Here is a 25,127-nt window from a genome sequence, read left to right as displayed (position 1 = left end):
CCTCCCGACCCAGGGATCAAACCTGGGTCTCCTGCGTCTGCTGCACTGGGAGGTAGATTCTTTACTCCTGAGACATGAGTGAAGCTCTGTAAGTTGTGTGGCATGGCCAAATAAATAAATAAAATAAAAGTAATGTTGAATTGATATTTCTCATCAACGTGTGTTCATTCAGTCATATAACAAGTAATCTATTAAGTGCTTACTATGTGCCAGACTATTTTATTAAAGAGGACACTATGGTGAGCAAAACAGTTAAGATTCCCTTCTCACTGATGATATTCTAGTGTGGGAGACAGAAATAAAAAAATAATAAACCAATAATTAAGATAAGACCGTGAAAAGAGTTTAAATGATATTGTGGTCCAATGATAGAGAATGCAAGTGTGCTGGGAATATAGAAGCTGGTTCTCACTTTCCTGAACATGTAAGAGTTCATTTGGGGCTTCGCTGGTGGTCCATGGGCCTGGTTGCTCTGTGGCATGTGGGATCCTCCTCGACCAGGGATTGAACCCGTATCCCACATGCCATAGGGCAACTAGGCCCATGTGCCACAGCTAGTGAGCCCACACAGCCCTAGAGCCCGTGCTCCACAACAAGAGGAGCCCCACAGTGAGAAACCTGCACACCGCACCTAGAGAGTAGTCTCCACTCGCTGCCACTAGAGAGAAACCCACATGATGATGGAGATCTAGCACAGCCAAAAGTAACTACAGAATTAACTAACTGAACAAAAATGTTAAAATGTAGTTTAAAAGAAGAGTTCATCTTTCTGAGGAGATATTAGAATAAATAGAGAAGGTACGGGATGAAATAGAAAACATAGGAATGGGTTAGACCACTTAGGACTTTGAAGGCTATGGTAAAAGATCTGAATCTTATTCTGCTTTTGAAAGGATGCCACTGGAAAGTTTTAAGAGGGGCGGGGGGTGACGTGACTTGATTTACACTTGAAAAAGAGCATCACAGAGACAAAGGCAATAAAAAGATTTTGGCTTCAAGCATGCTAAATAGATATTAGGTGTGGACAAGTGGAACCTTGTCCAGGAACCAGTCTGGAGGAAATAATTGCAATAACCTTGGCAAGAGAGGTTGCCAGATTGGTAGTGATGAAGATGGAGTGATGTGGTGAGAAACAATAGGACTTCCCAATGGATTGGGTGGGAGGGAGAGTGATGGAAAGAGAAATTAAAGTTGATTTCTCTAGTGTTGGCCTTAGCAAGTGGATGAATGGTGATGCCTTTTACTGAGATGGGGATGACTGGAAGAGTAGCAAGTGTGTGGAAAGTCATGCCCGACTCTTTGTGACCCCATGGACTGTAGCCCACTAGGTTCCTCTGTCCATCGGATTCTCCAGGCAAAAATACTGGAGTGGGTAGCTATTTCCTTCTCCAGGGGATCTTTGCAACCGAGGGATTGAACCTGGGTCTCCTGCATTGCAGGCAGATTCTTTACTACCTGAGCCACCAGAGAAGCCTGATTCTGAGTTAGGTCTTTTGATGAAGGGGAAAGTATATCTCTTATTCCCCAAATCTCTGATGTCATGTTTTATAATATTAAATTCTAGTGATTACGAATTTCTGCAACTTGCCAAATTGCATTCCACTTAGCCAAGTAAGTTTGCTGTTTGAATAACTGCCAGACAATGAAGAAGATGCTCCCCTGCATTTGTCAATGTTGCTCTTATTTCTTCCTGAGCAGATCTTCGAAGCAGCTTGCTATTCTCTTTGTGAACCTTTGCGTCTCCGCAGAGATCCATGAGGTCTCCGCTCTCTGGTTCCTATGGTATGTGAAGCAGTGTGGGGGCACGACCAGGATCTTCTCAACATCCAATGGAGGGCAGGTACCCATTCATACCCGGACCATTCCAATAAAAAACCACCACCACCTAATTGAAAAATCGCCATCATCCATCCTTCAGTCATGAACAGACGGAGCTGGAGGCATGCTTGTGGCTTTTGGAGTTTAAGCGTAGCAGCTCAAAGTGACTTTTGAAAGGGGGAGTCTGTTGTTAGGTACCAAATGTCACAACCCAGTGGCCAATAGCATTTAAAAATTAGGCTTTTTAATATACTTTTGCAGTCTTCCATTTGGATATACATCCAATGATTAATATGTTTGCAAGAGACCAGCCGATGAACTGGGTACTTCTTAGAAAGCTCAACAGAGAAAATCAGAAATATATTTTCAATTAAAAACACATACACCACATAGAATTCATTCATTGCTTATTTCCTGAACCCCAGCCTTGTATAAGGGGCTGTGCTGGGCACTGTAGGAAATGAATTAGAGTTCTTAGATAATCTGCTTGACAGCCATTTTCCTTTTCTCTCCTTACTCTTCCTCCCCCTTCCTTCCTCTCATCTCCCTTCTCCTTCTTCCACTCCATTCTCTTTCTCCTTCACCTTCTTCTTCTGAGAACTATTTGAAATAGTCTTTTTAAAATTTAGCTGAACCGAACACGTAGGAGGAAGTGGTCAGCTCAAATGTATGTACAATCATGCAGAACATTTTGAAGCATTTTCCTGGGCTTGGGATAAGGGGGTGCAGGGAGGTGGAATGACCTCAGTGACCACAGAGACAGCAGGTACCTGACCCAGGGTGAGACAGACAGACTGTAACAGGGAGTAAGCTGGCCTGGGGACGGGTCGGCCAGCAGGGTTCTGAGACTGAGTGACAAGGAAAGGGGAAACAGGCCTATGTGGGCTCAGGCAAGTGATTGACCCAGCAACCCAATCAAAGGATGCAGGTAGGGCACAGAGCCGGGGCAGTGGCCAGGCAGGTGGGACTTGGGAGTCAGGCTGAGGATGTCCACCTGAGTTTGGAGCCTAGGAGCCCATCAGAACATAGCATGAAATGTGACTGTTAGAAAACCGGTGATTTTGTTGAAAGCTGCTTCCCAGGTGGCACTAGTGGTAAAGAATCTGCCTGCAATGCAGGAGACCCAAGTTGGATCCCTGGGTTACGAGGATCCCCTGGAGAAGGGAATGGCAACCCACTCCAGTATTCTTGCCTAGAGAATCCCATGGACAGAGGAGCCATGGGGTCTCAAGGAGTAGGACACGACTTAAGCTACTGAGGACAGATGCATCCATCATTAGTTAGAAAACAAAGGTGAAAAAAAACAGCCACGAGAGCAACATGAAGCTGAATACCTCACACAGTAAAGATGTGTGAGGAAAACTAGCAATTTAGCAATTTGTATCTATTTTTATATTTCCTACTCACTCCTTGGGTCCTTTTTTTTTTTTTTTTTTTTTTTCTTTCCAGGAGAGGAAATTTGTGGGTGGATCTGGTCAAGTGAGTGAGCGGATAATGGAACTCCTGGGGGATCGAGTGAAGCTGGAGAGGCCTGTGATCCACATTGACCAGACAGGAGAAAATGTCCTTGTGGAGACCCTAAACCATGAATTGTACGAGGTAACTAAGAGCCTTAAACCAGGTGGAGGAGACCAGAGTACCATAGGTAACCAGAGCGTAAATAAAGCCAAGAACATTCCAGATTTCACAGACAATGTCTTTGCCCAAAGTGAAAAAGCTACCTCTATCTGAAAGAAAGGAAAATGGAACCATAATATTTGGGGCTAAGTTGGAAGATTTATAAAATAAATATTATCAATCCTCTGTATTGGGCTCCTGCAGAATTAGAAAACCAAAGAAAGCATTGATTTGATACATATTAAGTGCTTCCTATGTGCCTGGAATTCTTCTAGGAGTTGGAAACATAGCAGTGAACAAAACAGATAAAATTGCCTGCTTTCATGTGATTTATGTTCTAGTGAAGGAGAAAAGCTGTAATCAAATATATAGTTAAAACATAGACAATGCCAGATAGTGATGAGTACTGTGGAAAAAACCAAGCAGGGAAGGGACAGGGGGATGATGCCAGAGGTGGGGTGGGCCATTGGTCATGCAATTTGAAATAAGGTCATCAAGGAAGGTCTCACTCAGAAGGTGATGTTTGAGGGCAGAACCCAAAGAGATGATCGATTGAGCCAGGTGGCTCTCTGGGGAATAATTTTTCAGATAGACTGAACATCAGTGCAAAGGCTCTGAGGTAGGAGCAAGCCTGGCATAATGAAGTAATAGCAAGGTAGTAAAAATGGTGATATTAAGAGGATTGTGGGGAAGAGAAACAGAAGATGAGATCAGAGATGTGACAGGGGCTCCTCTCATGTATGGCCTTGAAAGTGACTGTGAGGAACTTGGCTTTGACTCCAAGTGTGATGGGAAGTCATTGGAGGTTTTGAACTAAGGAACAATCAGAGCTCATTTTGATTTTAACAAGGCCCTTCTAGTTTCTCTGTTAAGAGATTAAGTGGGGGACAAAGGTAAAATGAGGGAGAAACATTAAAAAAAAAAAAAAGAGCAAAACCAACTCACCAACAATGTTTAATCACACCATTTTTTTTTTCCAGGCTAAGTACGTGATTAGTGCTGTTCCTCCTGTTCTAGGCATGAAGATTCACTTCAATCCCCCTCTGCCAATGATGAGAAATCAACTGATCACTCGTGTGCCTTTGGGTTCAGTCATCAAGAGTATAGTTTATTATAAAGAGCCCTTCTGGAGAAATATGGGTGAGTACTTTTCTTTGGTAGAAGGTCCAAGAAACTTGGTGCAAAGTTACACATTTGTGTATAACTGTTTTTGTTAGCATGCAGGCATAAAACATTCATCCAGGTTCTAAGGTCAGTTGCATCAAGTAAAGTACATTGGCACAAACTCATGGAATTAACTTTTCTTAGAATATGATTAACTCTTTTTATGATTCCATATGGGCTTCCCAGGTGGTGCTAGTGGTAAAGAACACACCTGCCAATGTAAGAGACCCTGGTTTGATCCCTGGGTTGGGAAGATTCCCTGGAGGAGGAAATGGCAACCCACTCCAGTATTCTTGCCTGGAGAATCCCCATGGACAGAGGAGTCTGATGGGCCACAGTCCATGGGGTTTCAAAGAGTCGTACACGACTGAGGCAACTTAGCACAGCACATCATAACTCAATATAATGTTTACTTAATCCTTTCACAAAATTTTGTGAAAATAGATTATTAACATTTTCTGATACAATTTTTTTAAAGTACGAGTTTATAGAGCCATTCACAAAGATGGGGATTCTGAAAATTTCCAGGCAATTTCTCCCTTGTGTCAGGATTCTACTGTGTAAAATAGGTATTCAATAAGTGTGTTGCTCTGCTGGATAGAACATTACAGAGATGCCCACTAAAATACTAGATTCTGCAACGATCGATGGAAATGTTCCAGAATGATTCTCTCCAGTACAGCATCCACTGGTCACTTGTGTTGAGAATTGAATTAGCTACTTGAAATGTAGCTAATGAGACTGAGGACCTGAATTTTTCAATTTTGTTTCATTTTAATTGCTTTAAGGTCAAATGTAAGAAGCCACACATGGCTACTTCATTTTAATTGCTTTAAGTTTAAAAATATTATGCAGCCATTAAAAAAGAGAGAAATAATACCATTTGTAGCAGCGTGGATGGACCTAGAGATTATCACACTGAGTGAAGTAGGCCAGACAAAGACAAATGCCATATGATATGACTTATATGTGGAATCTAAAAAGAAAAAAATACAAATGAGTTTATTTACAAAACAGAAACAGACTCACAGACTTAGAGAACGAATTTATGGTTACCCTGTGGGGAAAGATTGTGGGGAGGGATGGTTAGGGAGTTTGGGATTGACATGTACATACTGCTCTGTTTAAAATGGATAACCAACAAGGTCATAAATGTATAGCACAGGGAACTCGGCTCAATATTCTGTAATAACCTAAATGGGAAAAGAATCTGCAAAAGAATAGATACGTGTATATATATATTAATGCATTAACTGAGTCACTTTGCTATACCCTTGAAAATATCACAACATTGTTTTTTTTTAAATTAATTAATTTATTTCTTTACTTTACAATATTGTATTTGTTTTGCCATACATTGACATGAATCTGCCATGGGTGTACATGTGTTCCCCATCCTGAACCCCCTTCCCACCTCCCTCCCCATCCCATCCCCCAGGGTCATCCCAGTGCACCAGCCCCGAGCACCCTGTATCATGCATCGAACCTGGACTGGCAATTCATTTCACATGTGATAATTTACATGTTTCAATGCCATTCTCCAATATCATCCCACCATCGCCCTCTCCCACAGAGTCCAAAAGATTCTTCTATACATCTGTGTCTCTTTTGTTGTCTTGCATACAGGGTTATCGTTACCATCTTTCTAAATTCCATATATATGCATTAGTATACTGTATTGGTGTTTTTCTTTCTGGCTTACTTCACTCTGTATAATAGGCTCCAGTTTCATCCACCTCATTAGAACTGATTCAAATGTATTCTTTTTAATGGCTGAGTAATATTCCATTGTGTATATGTACCACAGCTTTCTTATCCATTCATCTGCTGATGGACATCTAGGTTGCTTCCATGTCCTGGCTATATAAACAGTGCTGCGATGAACACTGGGGTACACGTGTCTCTTTCAATTCTGGTTTCCTTGGTGTGTGAAAATATCACAACATTGTTAATCAACTTTACTCCAATATGAAATTTAAAAGCTTAAAAGAAGAAAAAAAATTCAAATGTACAAAAGCCACACATGCCTACTATATTGAACAGCGCACTGCTAGAGTCTTATCACATTTACCCTCATCACAGCTCCTTTTCTTCCAAGAGGAGGCCAGGTAAGAACAGTCAGTACCTGAGACTGAGGGCAAAGGGAAGGGTGGACTGAGATGAGGACCTAGATTACAGAAGATGAGAGGAAGGTTGTGCTGAAGGCAAAGGGGGAAAGTTACACATTTTTCCCTTCGGACAGTTCTTACTGTATCTACCCCTTTCCACCTCATTGCGGCCTCCTAATCTTCCACCTTTGCAGGACATTCTATTTAGGACTGTTACTGGGTTGGTGCATCAGTTGAGCAAGTAATCTATCTTTTCCAACGAACCGGACAGTGACCCATCATGGAGAGCTTGCTGGTGCTAAGCTGCTTCCCTCCGTGACCACAGACATTTCTCCACATCTTGGCATTTAAATCTACTTTATTTCAACAAGTGAATAAACAGTAATTCCCTGTATGGCTCTATCAAAATGTGTCCAGTAGTTATGCTGATGATAGGCATTTCCATTGGTTTTAAGTTTTTACTATTATATATGATGCTGCAATAAACAGCTTCTTCTCTATCGCTGTGAAGATTTGAATAGGAGCATTTCTTTTTTATAAAATCTGCAACTTTTATCATTAATAAGGCTTCAGAACTATGTAAAATCATTTTGTCAATTATCTCTTTATCCTGTGCTCATTAATTTTTTTTTCTGCATCTGTTGCAAATATTTTCTTCTAGTGCATCATTTTTAAAAATGTGTTTATGATGGTCTCATCCTACTAGGAAATATATCTACATGCGCTTTTCTGGACCAACCATTCTTTTTCTCTGATCTTTGTCACTGGGTTACAAATGTGTTTTTTTGTAGCACTCTATATAAAAGGGGCTTCCCCAGTGGCTCAGCGGTAAAGAATCCTCCTGCAGTGCAGGAAATGCAGGTTGGATTCCTGGGTCAGGAAGATCCTCTGGAGGAGGGCATGGAGACCCACTCCAGTATTCGTGCCTGAGAAATCCCATGGACAGAGGAGCCTGGAGGGCTACAGTCGATAGGGTCGCAAAGAGTCACATAACACTGAAGCAACTTAGCACGCATACACATTCTCTCTTCATTATTTTTCCTATAATTTTGTCCTTGGTAAATATCAGTCATTCTTCCAGATGAATGTGATCATCAGCTCAGCATTCCTCCTTCCACACTCCCACACTGAAAAAAGCTTCTCATGTATTATTTGATTCTGAATAGTCCTCTTTGCATGCATGTAGTAAGTCATTTCAGTCGTGTCTGAATCTGTGTGACTTGCAGGTAACAATATTGGAGTGGGTTGCCATACCCTCCTCCAGGGCATTTTCCTGACCCAGGGTTTAAACCCACATCTCTTACATCTTCTGTGTTGGCAGGCAGGTTTTATTTTATTTTTTTTAAACCACTAGCGCCACCTGGGAATAGTCCTCTTTATCACTGACCACAGGTACAATATCTTCTCTTTTCTCCCTGAGGATGTTACTTGCCACTTTGGTGGGTACTTCTACTCTTTGTCTTTTTTTTCCTGAGGGTTCCTTTTTGTTTGTTAGTTTGTTTCTTCTTTTGTTTGCTTCTTTTGTTAAAGGACTTTCTTAAATGTCTAGATGTCCTTGAACGCCCCTTTTTAAGAGTAAGGCTGGACCAAGTTAATCAGAAGTCCCCTATGCATGGGCAGAACTCCTCAGCTTTCTACCTACAAATGACAGAAATACTACTGTTGTCACATGACTTGTCCTGGCATGAACAGGACTCTTCTCTTTGCCCCTTGGTCCTTTGCTTCCTCCCAGTGCACCTGGGTGGTACAGAGGCCAAGCAGCATCTCTGCCCAGGAAGCAGGGCCTCCACCCCAGCCAGTCCAGCTGACTATGTGACCAGTTGTGCCCTTGCTCTTTTCTCTTATCACATCCTATCTTCTTTCCTGTCTTCTTATAACATGGTGATTCCTTAGCTATTTCTCTTGTATTCCTAAATTTTCGGACAGACTTTAAACATTTCTTCTCCTCGCAGTTCCGTTTTTCTCAGTGTGTTTTCCAGCCCCAGTACACCTGAGGGGCATGGAAGTGCCCCTCAATCCAGTGACCAACTAGGATGTTGATTCTCACAGATGCAGAGCGGGGAGGGTCATGAAGGGAGACAGAGAAGCAAATGCGGGTTAAAAGGTCTGCAGGTGTGCCTGCTCACACACAAGTTGGGGACATTGCATATCCTCCAAGTTCTTTCTCTAGTCTTTATTCCTCATTTTGAAGCCCTCTCATTGGATTTTCTATGCAACCTTTGTTCCAAGGTGTCCCACCATAATTTTGTTCAAACAAGCCCAATTTCCTAGTAAATGATGGAGCAGGAAGAGTGGTACACTGTAGTCGGATCTTATTCTAACATTTAAAATTCTGCCCTGACATTTTCACCATTGTTCTGTTGTATTCTTTTGATAAAATTACATATCTTTTTTGTTCAGGAGGGTAATTAGATAAGCACGTTTGTCCAGAATGAGCTGAAATTGTTTCCCAAGTTATTCTGGAGGTGCTATATGAAATGCTCTCTGCCCTATCTACAGATAATCAAGAACTACTTAGAATAAGTATGTGTGCACTATGTCACTTCAGTCATATCTGACTCTTTGCGGCCCTTTGGACAATAACCTCCCAGGCTTCTCTGTCCATGAGATTCTCCAGGCAGGAATATTGGAGTGGGTTGCTATGCCCTCCTCCAGGGGATCTTCCTGACCCAGGGATCAAACCCACATCTCTTATGTCTCCTGCATTTACAGATGGGTTCTTTATCTCTAGCACCATCTAAGTGGCCCCTCATAAAGTGTGAATGTTCAGTGCCTTCTATTTTACAGGAATAGACTAGCATGTTTTCGACACATCTTTGATTTTGTATAATTTCTTGTGAAAAAAGAAATGGGGACACAGGTGGTAACAGTAAGGGAAAACAAGATTTCATTTAATGGTGGCCTAGATTAATTCATGATATCACATTGCTTCTTTGCAGAGAGGAACTTAGCATTTGAGTTTTTCACCAAATGTTGGCTCCTTCATTCTCCAAACATCAGTTTGATTTGCCTTCATATATTTAGAGTATAGGTCTTATTTTCATCCTTTGGGCTTCCCCAACTGAAAACTGTATGCTTCATTATAACTGCTACAGGTAGTTTTATAGGGTGATGAATGTCTTTTTCCATTTTGTTTTTCTCCAAGATTACTGTGGAAGCATGATTATTGAAGGAGAGGAAGCTCCAGTTGCCTATACATTGGATGATACTAAACCCGATGGCAGCTATCCTGCCATAATAGGGTAAGGCATGCTTGTGGTGGTGTGATGATCTTCCATATTGACAATATATTCCTATACCATCAATAATTGTGTCCCAAACTTTGTTCAATAATTTTTTACCCAATGTCACTTTTCTCCAAATCCAGCAGTAAGAAAGATCTTATTGATTTTCTACAAATAATGTCTTCTGGTAATTCCCTGATAGTCCACTGGTTAGGACTCCTTGCTTTCATTACAGGGGACACAGGTTTGATCCCTGCTCGGGTCCTACAAGCCACATGGCAAGGCCAAAAAATAATTTTAAATAATATCTTACAATGAATAAAAATTTAGAAAGGGATTAAAATATCAATAACATTTTAAACTGTGTTATACTAGTTTTCTTCCTCATGTTTAGCACTGGGAGTTGATATATTATGGTAAGCTATCTTTTGTGAAAGCATGATATGAAGATTTGACTTACGGTGTTCCACTAAGAAGGTTTCTTGTGGAGGCTACATGAGCATCAATGGTACTTAATTTCCCATAAGAGAGAAGCTGAGACCAGCCCAGTTCTCAGTTTGGTAGGGAAGAGCAACGTAGATGTGGATGTCATGGGGATGGAGAGGTGGTGATTACCTGGAGCAGCCAAAACTGAGATGGGTCTTAGGATATGTATGAGTTTATTTCAGAGAGAGCCAAAGGTCAAAAGAGGGAGATCAAAACCAGTTAGTTAGTTGAAGACAATCATAGGGCTGGAAATGGAGGCAGATTCTAGAAGGCTGGGCAATTGGGAGAAGCATATTGAAGACAGAACCAAAGAACAAGAACTGGATGGAACTGTAAAATCTCAGGCACATCTTAGAGAGGCATTTGAGACCCAGGGTGTATTCCTATTGACCACCATCCATATATGGGGAGATGGCTTAGTCATGGTATACCCCCAGGCAAAAATTAAGGCCAGTGATCTGTTTTTAGTCCCTTGAATTCCTAAAACTAGAAGGTATCTTTTAATGTCAGGAATTTAACACCTAAATAGTAAAACATGGAACATAAGATAGTGTGTTGTTTGTTTCTTCTGGTTTACTTTTGATTTGTACACTAGACACATGTGTAGCTATAGAAATGAGCCCAAGATGATAACATCCATTGATTTTCCCCCATTTTCTTGATTGTATGTTTTAGATTTATCCTTGCCCACAAAGCCAGAAAACTGGCCCGTCTTACTAAGGAGGAAAGGTAAGGAAAAAAGTATCTGTTCTTTCTTCCCTCCCTCTCTGCCTCCCTCCCTTCCTTCCTTTCCACCTCTCTCCCTTCCTGTGCTACCCCATACCCCTCTCCTTTTTTTTTTCTCTGTTTCTTCTTTCTACCTACTTTCAACTTCACTTAACTTTTTAACTTAGAGACTGCTTAATGTGTATTCCTAACATGACATGTCTGTTATGTTTCATCATGAGGGTCTTGTAGAGAGGCACAAGGCTGATAACTGAAGAACAAAGTATTGAAAATAATATTTGTTGAGTTTATCATACATAAGATACCATGCAAGGGGCTATGGAGAATACAAAAATAGATATAGCCCAGGAGCTGAAAACTTACTGGGGGAGGTGAAAACCAGGTAAACAAACGACCCCTTGCAGGGCACTCTGCCATACATCCTGCATGAATGATGCATAACAATGAAAAAGTATAGGTACAGACTGACTAGGTTCCCTGGAGGTGGCAATTTCTTTCAGCAGTTGGTATTCACCACTACCAACTATTTATTCCCATACCACCCCTGATAACACGGTGTGCTTCTGGCATGGTGTGCGTGCTTAGTCATGTCCGACTCTGCAAGTCCAAAGACTGTGTAGCCTGCCAGGCTCTTCTGTCCATGAGATTTCCCAGGCAAGAATACTGGAGCAGGTTGCCATTTCCTTCTCCAGGGCACATTCCCAACCCAGGGATCAAAGCCATGTCTGCTGTGTCTCCTGCTTTGGCAGGCAGATTCTTTACCACTGCGCCACCTTGGGAGCCTCCCTGATAACATATTTACCAACTAAGAGCCCCTGGAGGGCTTCCCAGGTGGCACTAGTGGTAAAGAACCCGCCTGCCAATGCAGGAGATGCAGGAGACATGGGTTTGATCCCTGGGTCGGGAAGGTCCCCTGGAGAAGGAAATGGCAACCTACCTCAGTATTCTTGCCTGGGAAATACTATGGACAGAAGAGCCTGGTGGGCTACAGTCCATGGGGTCACAAAGAGTCGGACATGATGAGCGTGCACACGCAAGAGTCCCTGGATACATTATGGCACATCCTCTCCTGCCTCCATTCTTAGCTCGCTGCTTTATGACTGTTGCCACCACTGTGCTTGGCCAGGGCTATGGAGGTCTGATTGGGCCACTTATCTAAAAGGTGTCCCCACTAGAATATTAAGATCCAAGGAGGGATGGATTGGGAGTTTGGAATTAGCAGATGCAAACTCTTGTACATAGAGTGGATAGACAACAAGGTCCTGCTGTATAGCACAGGGAACTATTTCCAATATCTGGTGATAAACCATGATGGAAAAGAATATGAAAAAAAGAATGTACACAAATTACATACAATAAAACATGTTATAAACCAATAGGAAAGTAGTATTATCTGTAAATATTAATAATTACAGTATTAAGTAAAATAAAATGTTGCAAAACAGTAAAAAAAAAAAATCTATGAAAGTAGGAAGTTTTGTCTGGTTGGTTCACTGCTGAATCTCCAGTGTGTGAAACAGATCTTTTCCCAGTATGTCTTTTGATCATATTTATGGCTTATTCATTTTATACTATAATAAAGATTTAGCTTTTTATGAAATTAGGTTGATCTGTTTTTAAAATCATTGCTTCTGAATGGTCTATCATGCATAGAAAAGACTTTTCCATTTCAAGATTGTTTTAAATTACTCATTTGCAGTGCTTTTCTGTTTTCGTCTATTCTGTGTAAATCTTTGATCCTTCTGAAATATATTTTGGTGTAAGAAGTCACATAGGAGTCCAATTTTGCTTCTTTCAGGGTAGCCATTTGTCCCAGTGACATTTTATCAAATAACCTATCTTTTCTTCATGAGTTTAAAATGCTCACCTTTATGATTTTAAATTCCCTTATATATTTGGTTCTATTTAATTTTCTTTGTTCTGTCTGACTATTCCTCTGCTTCTGCTAAATTAGTCCTTTTAAGTAAAAAGAAATTAGAAAGAAAAAATGAAAGAGAGAGAGATGGTAGGGTAGAAGGAAGGGAGGAAGGATGGAAGGAAGGAGGGATGGAAGAGAGGGAAGAAGGGAGGAGAAATTAGGAATTTTCTTTTTAAATTTATTTTATTGAAATAAAGCTAATTTACAATGTTATGTTAATTTCTTCTGCACAGCAAAGTGACTCAATTATACATACATATACTAGGCATCTTCATATATTTTTATTTGTAGAAAGAGTTCCTGTATTTAAAATAATAATAATGATAATATTTTTGAAAGTCATTGACCTAACTTTATATCACCTGTAAGATCCCGTTTAACAAAACTATTCTATAAAAATCAGAATGGAAATAAGTCTTATCTTGTACCTTAATTAACTAATTATAACTTTTGGCTTATATCCGACTCCCCCATAATCTCTTAAGGGCTATCATTTATCAAGCATTATTACATATGTACCAGTTGTTGTGGAGATAGTGAGGGACAGGGCAACCTGGAGAGCTGCATGCAGTCCATGAGGTCAAAAAGAGTCGGACACGACTGAGCGACTGAACAACAGCCACCAGTTACTCAACTGAAGACTTTATATGCTTTCTACCCATGGTTCTCAAACTTAATCACCTAGAAGGTTTGTGAAAACACAGATGCTGCCACTGCTGTTTCTGAGTTGGCAGGTCTGGGGTGAGATCTGAGAGTCTGCATTTCTGACAAGCTCCCAAATGATGCAGTTGCTACTGGTCCTGGGGCCACACTGTCTTACCGTGATTAGTGAAAAATTCAGGCGAGTTTGTGGACAAAACTAAAGGTTGAAGAGCTTAAGTAACCTGCTTAAGACTTCACAGTATGGAAGAGACAGAAGCAGAATTCAAAGTTGTTCTTTCTCCACTTTGCCCATTTCCTCTTAGTGGGATGAGGAGAGAAGGAGGGTAGCAGGAATCCTATCTTGGTCCTCCCAGAATCTCCAGTGCTTAGGAAATTGGCAACAGGTACACAAGGTTTCCTTTGATGAATGAGTAAATTGCCCTGTGCCCCTGGTGATGCAGGCAATGCATCCCTTTCTTTTCATTATAACTTTTTGTGACCTCGTAGATTTCAGATACTGGAACTAAAATAAAGTGCCTTGTTTTGAAAAGTTAAGATCAAATGTCAAGTGGAAGCAAAAGTTCAGAGGCTCAGAATCTTTTTGAATGATGAGAATCATAGGTACCTCTTCAACTTTTGCTTCCTTCTTCATTTTCATTTATTTATTTTTTCTCCCCTCTTCCCATAGGTTGAAGAAACTCTGTGACCTCTATGCAAAGGTTCTGGGCTCACAAGAAGCTTTGCACGTAAGGCTTCCCAACCCTTCCCTATGAGAGAGAGATCTTGCTTTTCTTTTTCTCTTTTTCTCTTTTTCTTTCTTTTTTTTTTTTTTCCCGACTTTGGCAGCACTGTGCAGCATGTGGGATCTTAGTTCCCTGACCAGGGATTGAATCTGCACCCTGCAGTGGAAGCTGGGAATCGTAACTACTAGACCACCAGGGAAGTCCTGAGAGATCTTTCTTTGTTGTCTTGGGCCTAGCAGTGATGGGCTCAGGCAAGTCAGGTTCTAGAGCTCATGTTTTCCTTGATCTTTTCTTGGAGGGGTGTGCACAACAGGGCTGGTCAACTTATGAGTTGTCCCAGAAGGGATGGGCCCTGGCTAGTGGCAGCTTGAAAAGTGAAAATGAAGTCATTCAGTCATGTCTGACTCTTGGCAGCCACATGGACTATAGCCTACCAGGCTACTCCATCCATGGGATTTTCCAGGCAAGAGTACTGGAGTGAGTTGCCATTTCCTCCTCCAAGTGGCAACTTTAAAGACCCTGCAAACTAATGTGTTTTACGTGATGCTACCCTTGTCCCTGAGTTTAGAGCTCTTCCTAGAGCAGGGAAGCAATGCTGATTGGCTCAAGGTGAGCCTTAGCTGAGCTTCCTAGACATCTTTGCAGGTAGTTCTCCTCCCCTCTGCGTGGCTAAAGGCAGGATGATATGGGAGGCAGGGCAGTAGGGGCATTTGGTGATAATCAAAGGACCCAATGTGCCCATAACCAGTAACCATAACCACCACCCTCATCAATATTTAAAACAATAAGCCGACATTTCCTTCCATTCACCAGACTGCTGGGTTTTTAATGTTTTGACATGGATTACATCACCTTTTGAAAGCTTTTATTAAATCCAGTTATCCATGAGTCATTTGAAGACAATGGAAAACAATGTACAAATGAGTGATTAAAGCATAAGGAAAATCTAATGAAGGGGCTAAGAATGTTTAACTTGTTAAGCCTCTTAAATCCAAATCTCTGCACCGCACATCATGACCTAGTTGAACAGCTCCATGGCTTCATCTTATCTCTTGAACATTTATTTTGCTCAGCTTTGCAATGGCTGACTTCCTCCTAGTCAAAAGTTGTGGTTTTTGAATTTGTCATTTTTGTTCATCCTTTTAAAGCAAGAGTTACTTGTTATAGGTGAAACACTTGCTCTTGAAGCTTCACAGAATTAATCCTCAGCAAATGAACACGAATGACAAATTGATTGGTTTGGAGAGAAACATAATTATAATGAAGAATGGGTTTTGTTTCATTTTTCACTGTCATACACCATTTAACAAGATTAAATATAAGCATAGCCTCTGGACACAAGGATACTGTGAGTGAGGTAGCAAAATCCAAACTCTATGCACATTAAAAATTAATCCTGTCACAGCTGCTAAAATTGACTGGTCTATCTATTTAAAAAATACAGTTCAAGATATTTCTTCCTGGTAGATACTCAAGCTTTGTTGAAGTTACGTTCTGAGACACCCTCAGGCTGAGGCAGTGCAGAGCTGAGGTTCCTCCAACCACCTGTGAGATGGTTGTTTGGGGAACCCCAGTGGGAGAGGAAAGCAGTTCTCATATTCCCAAAAAGCTGATCATTTTTAACAGGGGAACAGTCTCTTTTTCTTAGAAAAATATATATAATTAATTTCTGGTGATAAAAATGAGTTGTTTGCTCTTGGCAGAGAGTGGCACTTGTTTTGGCATTTGTCCTGGGAGCAGGGAAAGGTGAAACACGAAGTCCAAACTTTCTTCTGATTGGCTGACTGGATATAGGCAGAGAAGGATGCTTATCACACTCGGATGCAGAGAGGGAAGAGGGCTGGCCAGAGACATCAGAGCCACTTATACCTAGCAGAAAGGGCCTTGTGCTTTGTTCATTGTTACAAATAGCTATCCAAAGTCCCATGTGTGACTGCAATTGTTTTAAATGAAACATCTTTTCCAAATCTCTTTTTACAACTAACATTTTTCTCTTAAGACTTGCCATGTTGATTTTATTAACTTTTCAAAATAATGCTTAATGATAACACTTATGTTTACTTTTTATAATACAACTTGAACTTCACAAAACCTCAGCTAATGTTTTGCCTATTCATGGCAAAAAACATATTTTTCAGGCTGATCGTTGCCTGCATGTATTGCCATCAATGGGCTTCAGCTGGTAAAGAATCTGCCTGCAATGCAAGAGACCCCAGTTCGATTCCTGGGTCAGGAAGTTCCCATGGAGAAATGATAGGCTACCCACTCCAGTATTCTTGGGCTTCCCTTATGACTCAGCTGGTAAAGAATCTGCCTGCAATGCAGGAGACCTGTGTTTGATCCCTGGGTTGGAAAGATCCCCTGAAAGAGGGCATGGCAACCTACTCCAGTATTCTTGCCTGGAGAATCCCCATGGACAAAGAAGCCTGGCGGACTACAGCCCATAGGGTCTCAAAGAGTCGGACATGACTGAACGACTAAGTACAGCACCACACCGCACATTGCCATCAACAGAATTGCCTACATCCCATGAAAACATTAATTCGTCTGTCCTAGCTTCTCTTAACAAAGTTGACTTGCACCAAAAATGTGAATCTGGTCATTCTTTTTACTTAACAGGCAGTCTTTCTACTTTTTTTCCCCCTCCTTACTCCAGTAAGCATAAATCCTTTTTCAAACTTGTCCTGAAACTATTAGGCACTAAAAGCTTCTTAATACCTAAGACCACTTTAAACATGGAGCTAGACAATTGCAATTTATGAACGGTACCTGGGACATGAATGAAGCAAGTGTGAAAACTGTCTAAGTCAGAATTTCTTAGAAGTTTATAACCAAGGTTATTTACATGTCCAAAGTCATATCTCTGAAAACATCAGAACAGTAAGGCTTTATTTTAGACATAGGGCTTCCCCGATAGCTCAGTTGGTAAAGAATTTGCCTGTGGTGCAGAAGACCCCTGTTCTATTCCTGACTCAGGAAGATCCACTGGAGAAGGGATAGGCTACCCACTCCAGTATTCTTGGGCTTCCATTGCAGCACAGCTGGTAAAGAATCTGCCTGCAATGCGGGAGACCTGGATTCGATCCCTGGGTTGGGAAGATCCCCTGGAGTAGGGAACGGTTACCCACTCCAGTATTCTGGCCTGGAGAATTCCATGGACTGTATAGTCCATGGGGTCACAAAGAGTTGGACACAACTGAGTGACTTTCACTTTAGATATATGTTGGTTCTCCAGTATGAAGCCTACTGTGATGTGTTTGATTTATTCTGGATGAGATCACTTCCTTTGATTCTCCTCTGAGTTTTTGTCACTCTGCCTTGCAGCCAGTGCACTATGAAGAGAAGAACTGGTGTGAGGAGCAGTACTCAGCAGGTTGCTACACTTCCTACTTCCCTCCTGGGATCATGACTCAATATGGAAGGTAGAGTAAAAGTGGGCTCAGTTCTAACTGAAATTCCCTGAACCTGAATCCATAACTCTAAGAAGGTTCATGTAGCTCTTCTCCCTTGTTTCTTATAAACGCTGGGGAAAAAAGTCCCCAAATCCCCGGGTTCCTTTGTATCTTGTGAATCTCACTACTGAAGTCATTGCAATGCCACATCATGGTGGTGCTTTGGGCTCTGAATGCCTCTGAAGGAGCAATCCCAATCAATAGAACCAAAGAAGACTGCAGCCTAAGATTAGGAATTTAGATAGGGGGTTCATGTATATTGTCAGAACTGTTTTTATAGCAAGTGTAGGGCTCAGTGAAACTTCCTCAAATGGTACCACATAAGTGTCAACATGGGTACAGCATTATAAAAACAAATTGAGTTCTAGACTGGGGATAAAGGGACTTGGGTTCCACTCCTGATTCTACCAATAACCAACTTTTCCATCCTGGACAGGCCACTTCTCTCTGAACCTTATTTTCCTTATCAGGTGTATGAGAAATACAAGGTAGCATACAGTAGACAAGAATCAGTATATTAATGAGAGCACACTTTTTTTAAACATCTTTATTAGGATATAATTCACATACCATTACTTTGCCAACAAAGGTCTGTCTAGTCAAAGCTATGGTTTTTCCAGTAGTCTTGTATGGATATGAGAGTTGGATTACAAAGAAAGCCGAGCATCGAAGATTTGATGCTTTTGAACTGTGGTGTTGGAAAAGACCCTTGAGAGTCCCTTGGACTGCAAGGAGATCCAACCGGTCCCTCCTAAAGGAAATTAGTCCTGAATGTTCATTGGAAGGACTGATGCTGAAGCTGAAACTCTAATACTTTGGCCACATGATGGAAAGAACTGATTCACTGGAAAAGACCCTGATGCTGAAAAAGATTGAAGGCAGGAGAAGAAGGGGATGACAGAGGATGAGATGGTTGGATGGCATCACTGACTCGATGAACATGAGTTTGAGAAAGCTCCAAGAGTTGGTGATGGACCAGGAAGCCTGGCATGCTGTAGTCCATGGGGTTGCAAAGAGTCAGACACAACTGAGCGACTGAACTGAATTCACATACCGTAAAATTCACCCATTCAAAATGCATAATTCAGTAGTTTTAGCATTTTATAGCATTGTGCAGACGAGTATGAATCATTAGTGTTTAGTTTATTGTAGTTAACAAGGTATGAATTAATAATACAGCAGTAACTATTACGACCGTTAGAGTATTACTAAACCAAGAGATCATTTGGTACCAAAAGCTCAATCTAAACAGAATAGGAAATGTAGAGTGATGAGTAAAAGCCTGAGTATGCCACAGGAAAAAAAAAAGGGGGTTGTGAGTAAATGTAAACAGCTAATCAATCTGCTCGTGAAAACCAGTCAAAGAAGGATTGAAAGCTGCTTGTGAGAAGATACATAGTGGCTTTGGTTAGCACTGTCCCCTCTTCCTGAAGATGGCAAAATATCGTCTACGAGATCATTCTGGGGTAAAAGGGCACCACCTGATTAGTTACTGGGTCAATAAGCTAATTTTTGTATATGCTGGTTGTAGACGATGTCAGTAATAATTGTTTCGTTCATCACTTATTACCTATGTGCCAACTATTTGCCAAGCATTCTGCTGAAAACTTCAGTATAGGCAGACCTCGAAGATATTGAGGGTTCAGTTCCAGACCACTACAATAAAGTGAGTCACACAATTTTTTTTTGTTTCCTAGTGCACAGTTTCCTTATTAGTACAGTGATGAGTATCCCCACCTGTCAGGTGGGAGACCAGGGTTACATTCCCCGAAGCGGAGGTGAGCTCTTTTGGAGCTTCCCAGGTGGCACTGTGGTAAAGAGTCTGCCTGCAATGCAGGAGACTCCGGTTCGATCCCTGGGTTGGGAAGATCCCCTGGAGGAGGGCCTGGCAACCCACTCCAGTATTCTTGCCTGGAAAACCCTTCCTGAATACCCTTAGGCTCTGCAACCCATTCTGGCTATGGATAATTCCAGATGATGCTGTGTATTTTTATCAGCATTCTAGTCTTTTATAATATCTTCTATTCTCCTCCTGTTTTTTTTTTTTTCCTTGATGGCTGCAATAAGGGTAGGTGAAAGAAAACCCACCAATTCAAGCCAACTTTTGTTTTCTCTGAAAGGTCCAGTGGTGTGCAGTGTTGGCTAAGAGTGAGGGTATTAGCTCTGGACATCCACATCCATTATCTGGAATATAATGGAAACATGGAATAGGATGAATAATGCCATATTGATGGTGCCTCCCTTATGGTATTTTTGTCAGGGTAACAGCAAACTACCCCTCTTAGAAACCAAGTGCTGTGACCTCCTGTCCTATTATGTAGCATATGGGCTTCTTGTTGCTGTTGTTTAGTCACTCAGTCATATCTGACTCTTTGCAACCCCATGGACTATAGCCTACCAGGCTCCTCTGTCCATGGGGATTCTTCAGACAAGAATACTAGAGTGAGTTGCCATTTCCTCCTCCAGGGGATCTTCTTGACCCAGGGAGCAAACCTGCATCTCTTAACATTTCCTGCATTGCAGGGGAATTCTTTACCGCTAAGCCACCAGGAAGCCCAGGGCAATTTTCTTTAGTGGAGGCAATAGCCAAACAGTGCTGACATCAGAAGACTACGTTTCAGCAGCTGGAAGTAAGTTCTTCATTCTTGAAGGAAGGTCTAGGTGGACCTAATGTCCACCATAGATCCTGTACCTCCATATTCTCATCTGCAAAATGAGGATAATGATAGTATTGACCTCATAGGGTTGTGGTAAAGATTAATGCACTTAGAGGAGCACTTGGTGCCCCCCAAAATGTTAACTGTTTATCAATTAATGCAATAAAACTCTTCACACTGATAAAGTGCTCAATGTGCATAGTGATATGCACAGATTTGTTGAATGTTGCTGGTAAGAAAGGTTTTAAAAATCACTGGATCATGCCCTTAAGGGATGGGAAAGCTGGAGCTCAGTGAGAGGACACTTTGCCAAATTCACTAGTGGAATGACCAGGTAGGAAACTGGGGGCACAGGTCTCCTTGCTCAAACCTGGTGAATCATAAAAGGAGCTTATCCATGACTGGGCACATATAGTCCCTCACTTCATGTACTCGAAGCAAATGCTTTTTTTACCTAGGCTGCTGGCAGGCTTTACCTGTAAGCTCTTGGGGCAGGAGTGAATTTTGGCTTTTATTCCACTTTTGTCTGTGACAAAGATCATGCAAGAACTGAAGGAACCTGTGAACCTCATTCCAAAATTGCCATTGGACCTCCTGACATTTAAAATCTGAGGGAAGTGATCAGCCTTGGTCTTTGTAGGAAGGCTCTCCTCTGGCTCTCTGAGACTGACCACTTTTATCTCTTTGCTTTCTTTTCAAGGGTTCTACGCCAGCCAGTGGGCAGGATTTACTTCGCAGGCACAGAGACTGCCACACACTGGAGTGGCTACATGGAGGGGGCTGTGGAGGCTGGCGAGAGAGCGGCCCGAGAGGTAGGGCCTGAGGTCATGCGCTGTGGAGAAGGAAGTAACTCAGGGTCCTAACAAGCAGGTTAAAGATGTCTGAGATCCTGGAGGCCACCTCCCCATTAACCCCCATCTGAAAAACCACAAAATACCCTTTAACAGTAGTCTCGGGTGAAATGAACACCTTAACCCCAAAGTAATGAGTCCAAGGTAAAAAGACTCCATGGGGCAAAATATCACCATAGCTATACTTGAGAGAGAACCTCGGTCTAATATTATGAAACCAAACATGTTTACCCTAGGACTCAGAATTCATTTATGTATTTTCTGACAGTTCCGCTGGTCTCATCCCTATAAAGGTGTGTTTGCAGCTACTAAGATTTATTGTGAGTCTAATGATTGTGCTTAGTCTCTCAGTCGTGTCTGACTCTGTGTGACCCAGGCAAGAATACTGGAGTGGGTTGCCATGCCCTCCTCCAGGGCAACTTCCCAACCCAGGGATCGAACCCAAGTCTCCTGCATTGCAGGCAGATTCCTTACCACTGAGCCACCAGGGAAGCCCAAGATGCCACAGATGAAAGATCTTTTGGATATATTTTGAAGGTTCAGTGGACTACACTGGCTTTTACCCTGGGGTGTTTAATGGATATCCCAAAAGACATTGTTAGTCTGTATTTAAAGAGCAGATTAGGAGATTAAGAGAAAGATTAGTAGATTGGGAGAAAGACAGTGTTGTTTTTGTTATTCACCAAAATGCTCTTTCTTTTCAGATCCTGCATGCCATGGGCAAGATCCCAGAGGATGAAATCTGGCTGCCTGAACCAGAGTCTGTGGTAGGTTCTATTTTATTTCCTGAATTGAAATTTCTTTACTTTGAGAACAGTTATTTGCACATAGAACACACTTGTATATATTCACAGACCCTCCCCGTAGTGATTCAACCCATGGATGTTTAAAGGGATGTCATGGGTTAGGGCAGAGAGGAGGGATTTAGAAGAACTTTGATAAATTTGTAGCTGCCACATGCCTTGCAGATTATCAGGAAAAAATATTTTTTTGGTCAGGTGAGATTACTCAGAGAGTTCTAGGCTTATTAAGAACTCGATAAAGGTCTCTTGAATAAATCTCTAACCTGGTGATAGGGTGGAGGAAATGAAGGGAAGATGACTCAGTATCCTCTGTTCAGAGGGCAAAGAAGTAGAATGAAACAGAGCAGATTTAAATTAAAAATGCATTTTCAATATGCCTATCATTTTGTAATAAGACCCCAGGAGATTTTCCTGACTGGAAGGAAGGATACATAGAGGGATAGAGTGAAATGCATTGCAGAGGACAAGTGTCTGAAAGGTCAGAGTTACTCATCTATCAGGTAGAAGGTCAAAGGCAATAGCCTGGCCACCCCAAAGTCTTTCTCTTAGTGCTTCTGTCAGAGATGGGATTGAGGACTGAGTGGACCACAGATCAGTTCACTCAACACATATTTATTGTGCAACCTGCCACTGGCACAATACTTACTGTGCCATCAGCCACTGGGATAATGGTACAACCTCACTTTCAGAGCTCAGCACGTGGTGGGGAGAAGAGATGACAACCTAAAAGCCCCATGTGCGATGAAGATGACGTGCTGAGAATGTAAAAAGAGAGTCAACTTAGCTTGGGGACACTGGAAAGGCTCCTGGAGGAAGTGAGGGGGAAACTGAGGCTTGAAGTTAGTGGTCAGAGTTAGCTAATTCAAGGGCCCCGTGGTTGGAGAGCATCACTGACTCAATGGACGTGAACTTGGACAAACTCTGGGAGTTGGTGAAGGACAGGGAGGCCCGGCATGCTGCAGTCCATGGGGTTGCAGAGAGTCGGACATGACCAAGCAACTGAACAACAACTGGTGGGGAATGGAGATGAATGTTCTGAGCAAAGGGAATGTGATGTTTCATGGCCCGAGGTTGGCAAATGTGAGTCACATTCAGAGAACTGGGGGAAATACAGACTTCTTGGAGCAAGGTGCACAAGCCCTGTACTGACACCAAGTATTCTCTGACCCCAGGATGTCCCTGCGAAGCCCATCACCACCACCTTCTTGCAAAGGCATTTGCCCTCCGTGCCAGGCCTGCTGAAGCTGATTGGATTGACCACCATCATTTCAGCAACTGCTCTCGGCTACCTGGCCCACAAGAGGGGGCTCCTGGTGCGAATCTAAAGAGAGGGCATCTGTAACCACACCCTGGTGTGTGGGTTTGGGGGAAAGCATTGTAATAAAGTTCCACAAAGATGCAAAGAATTTAGAGTGAGGAGGGGAGCATGACGATCAGTCAGACTTTCTGACCACAGGATACACAGTCTCTCTTTCTCCATTTGGACACCTGTGTATTGTCTAGTACCTAGCTTAGCACTCTGTCTCACCCACTTCCAAGTTCACTGGCTCCAGAATCTTTACAGTAGTTAAATTGGCTTGTGAAAGGTCCTTGCTACCCTACTATACATCGCCCAGGCACACACACACACACACACACACACACACCCACCACTACTGTTTTCTTCCCTCTATGGCTTTGTGCTTGTCCTTCCTCTTTCCTGTAATGTCCACAACCTTCCAGGTTCTCTGCATTTGTCCTTAGAATCCCATATTGTTACAGCTGGAAGAACTTAGACACCATCCCAACCCTTACTTTCTATTTTAGAGTTGAGCAAACTGAAATGGAGAGAGGAGGAACTTAATGGCTCAATGTCCACAATAAGCCACTGATATTTTGGTGACTAGGACACAGGTCCATTGCTTTATCCTGTCTCTCGGGATGGATTGCCCAATCACCCTTCTCTACTCCCTGCCAAGGTCGCTGATAGTGTTCCCTTGGGTAGGTTTACTCTTCACTAAGTTGTTTTGTGCTACTCAGATGCCACTACTCAGTGTATATCCTTAAGTCTTACTGTCTTGGGCTGTGTGTCTTCAGCTCATTTTACTTTTTTTTCATGGTAAGAGTTCTTGTCTTGTCTTCCTTTTGTATCCTCCACTGAATCTGGATACAAAGGTTGGTGCACATTTGGGTAATTCAATAATTCAAATAAAGTTGATTGACCAGATGTCTGTTGTCTTTTCTTTTTGGGTAATGACTTTCAGGGGTTTTGATAGATCAAATCAAGATTCAGTATTAGGCATATAATTGAGGCTTAAAAGCATTTAGTCAAAATTTCCTTGAAGTTCAGATGATGATGCATGCATTTTGACTGTGTGATCCATCATGGGTGGCGTCTATGTGAGCACTTGGCAAGTGATTTATAATGATATGATAAGGATGCTAAAAGACAGAGCCCCTTGTTCCTGCCCCCCAAAATGCTGTCAAAATAATTGACATATTAAGCAAGATGCTTTAACAATTAAGATAATTGCAATATTTCAGTTGACCTTTCATATGCCTGTTAATGCAAAGCTTTTTACTAGGTACACTCATTAATTTAAAACCACAGTCCACAGTCCATTAAATCCTATTTGAACTACTTTTAAAATGAGATCTTCATTTCAAAGTACTCATACATTTCAACTCCCAAGGTCAGCTTTTATCAGGATATATTTTAAATCCATAAATGACAATTCTCACATGCTCCTTTAGAAAATGAATGTTATTATTCTTAGCATAAATGACATTTAAGAAATCTCCCAGGAGTAATCAATAATAATATAGTTTCTGATTTTACAGTGACATTTACACTTGTGAATTTGTAGGAACTTTAGAGACTAAATGAGGAGATGAAAAAACCAACTAAGACTTATGAAGTGATTTCCCTAGCAGTCTGG

General features: G+C 41.7%; 1 protein-coding gene across 1 annotated transcript in view; it reads left to right on the top strand.

Annotated features, from left to right (window-relative positions):
• Positions 1 to 24,415, top strand: part of LOC108633215 (amine oxidase [flavin-containing] B) — a 30,354-nt gene extending 5,939 nt beyond the window's left edge. Inside the window, exons 3-12 of the mRNA XM_018043671.1 lie at positions 1,699 to 1,840; positions 3,268 to 3,417; positions 4,416 to 4,575; positions 9,853 to 9,949; positions 11,093 to 11,146; positions 14,392 to 14,449; positions 17,771 to 17,868; positions 21,256 to 21,367; positions 22,111 to 22,173; positions 23,382 to 24,415. Of these exons, the coding sequence (XP_017899160.1) occupies positions 1,699 to 1,840; positions 3,268 to 3,417; positions 4,416 to 4,575; positions 9,853 to 9,949; positions 11,093 to 11,146; positions 14,392 to 14,449; positions 17,771 to 17,868; positions 21,256 to 21,367; positions 22,111 to 22,173; positions 23,382 to 23,534 (1,087 nt within the window). The 3' untranslated portion in view covers positions 23,535 to 24,415. The remainder of the gene's footprint in view (positions 1 to 1,698; positions 1,841 to 3,267; positions 3,418 to 4,415; positions 4,576 to 9,852; positions 9,950 to 11,092; positions 11,147 to 14,391; positions 14,450 to 17,770; positions 17,869 to 21,255; positions 21,368 to 22,110; positions 22,174 to 23,381) is intronic.
• The last annotated feature ends 712 nt before the right edge of the window (positions 24,416 to 25,127 follow it).

Source organism: Capra hircus, assembly GCF_001704415.2.
Source record: "Capra hircus breed San Clemente chromosome X unlocalized genomic scaffold, ASM170441v1, whole genome shotgun sequence".
In the NCBI taxonomy this organism is placed as follows: domain Eukaryota; kingdom Metazoa; phylum Chordata; class Mammalia; order Artiodactyla; family Bovidae; genus Capra; species Capra hircus.
The sequence above is the reverse complement of the archived record's forward strand: the minus strand, read 5'-3'. Positions and strand labels throughout refer to the sequence as shown.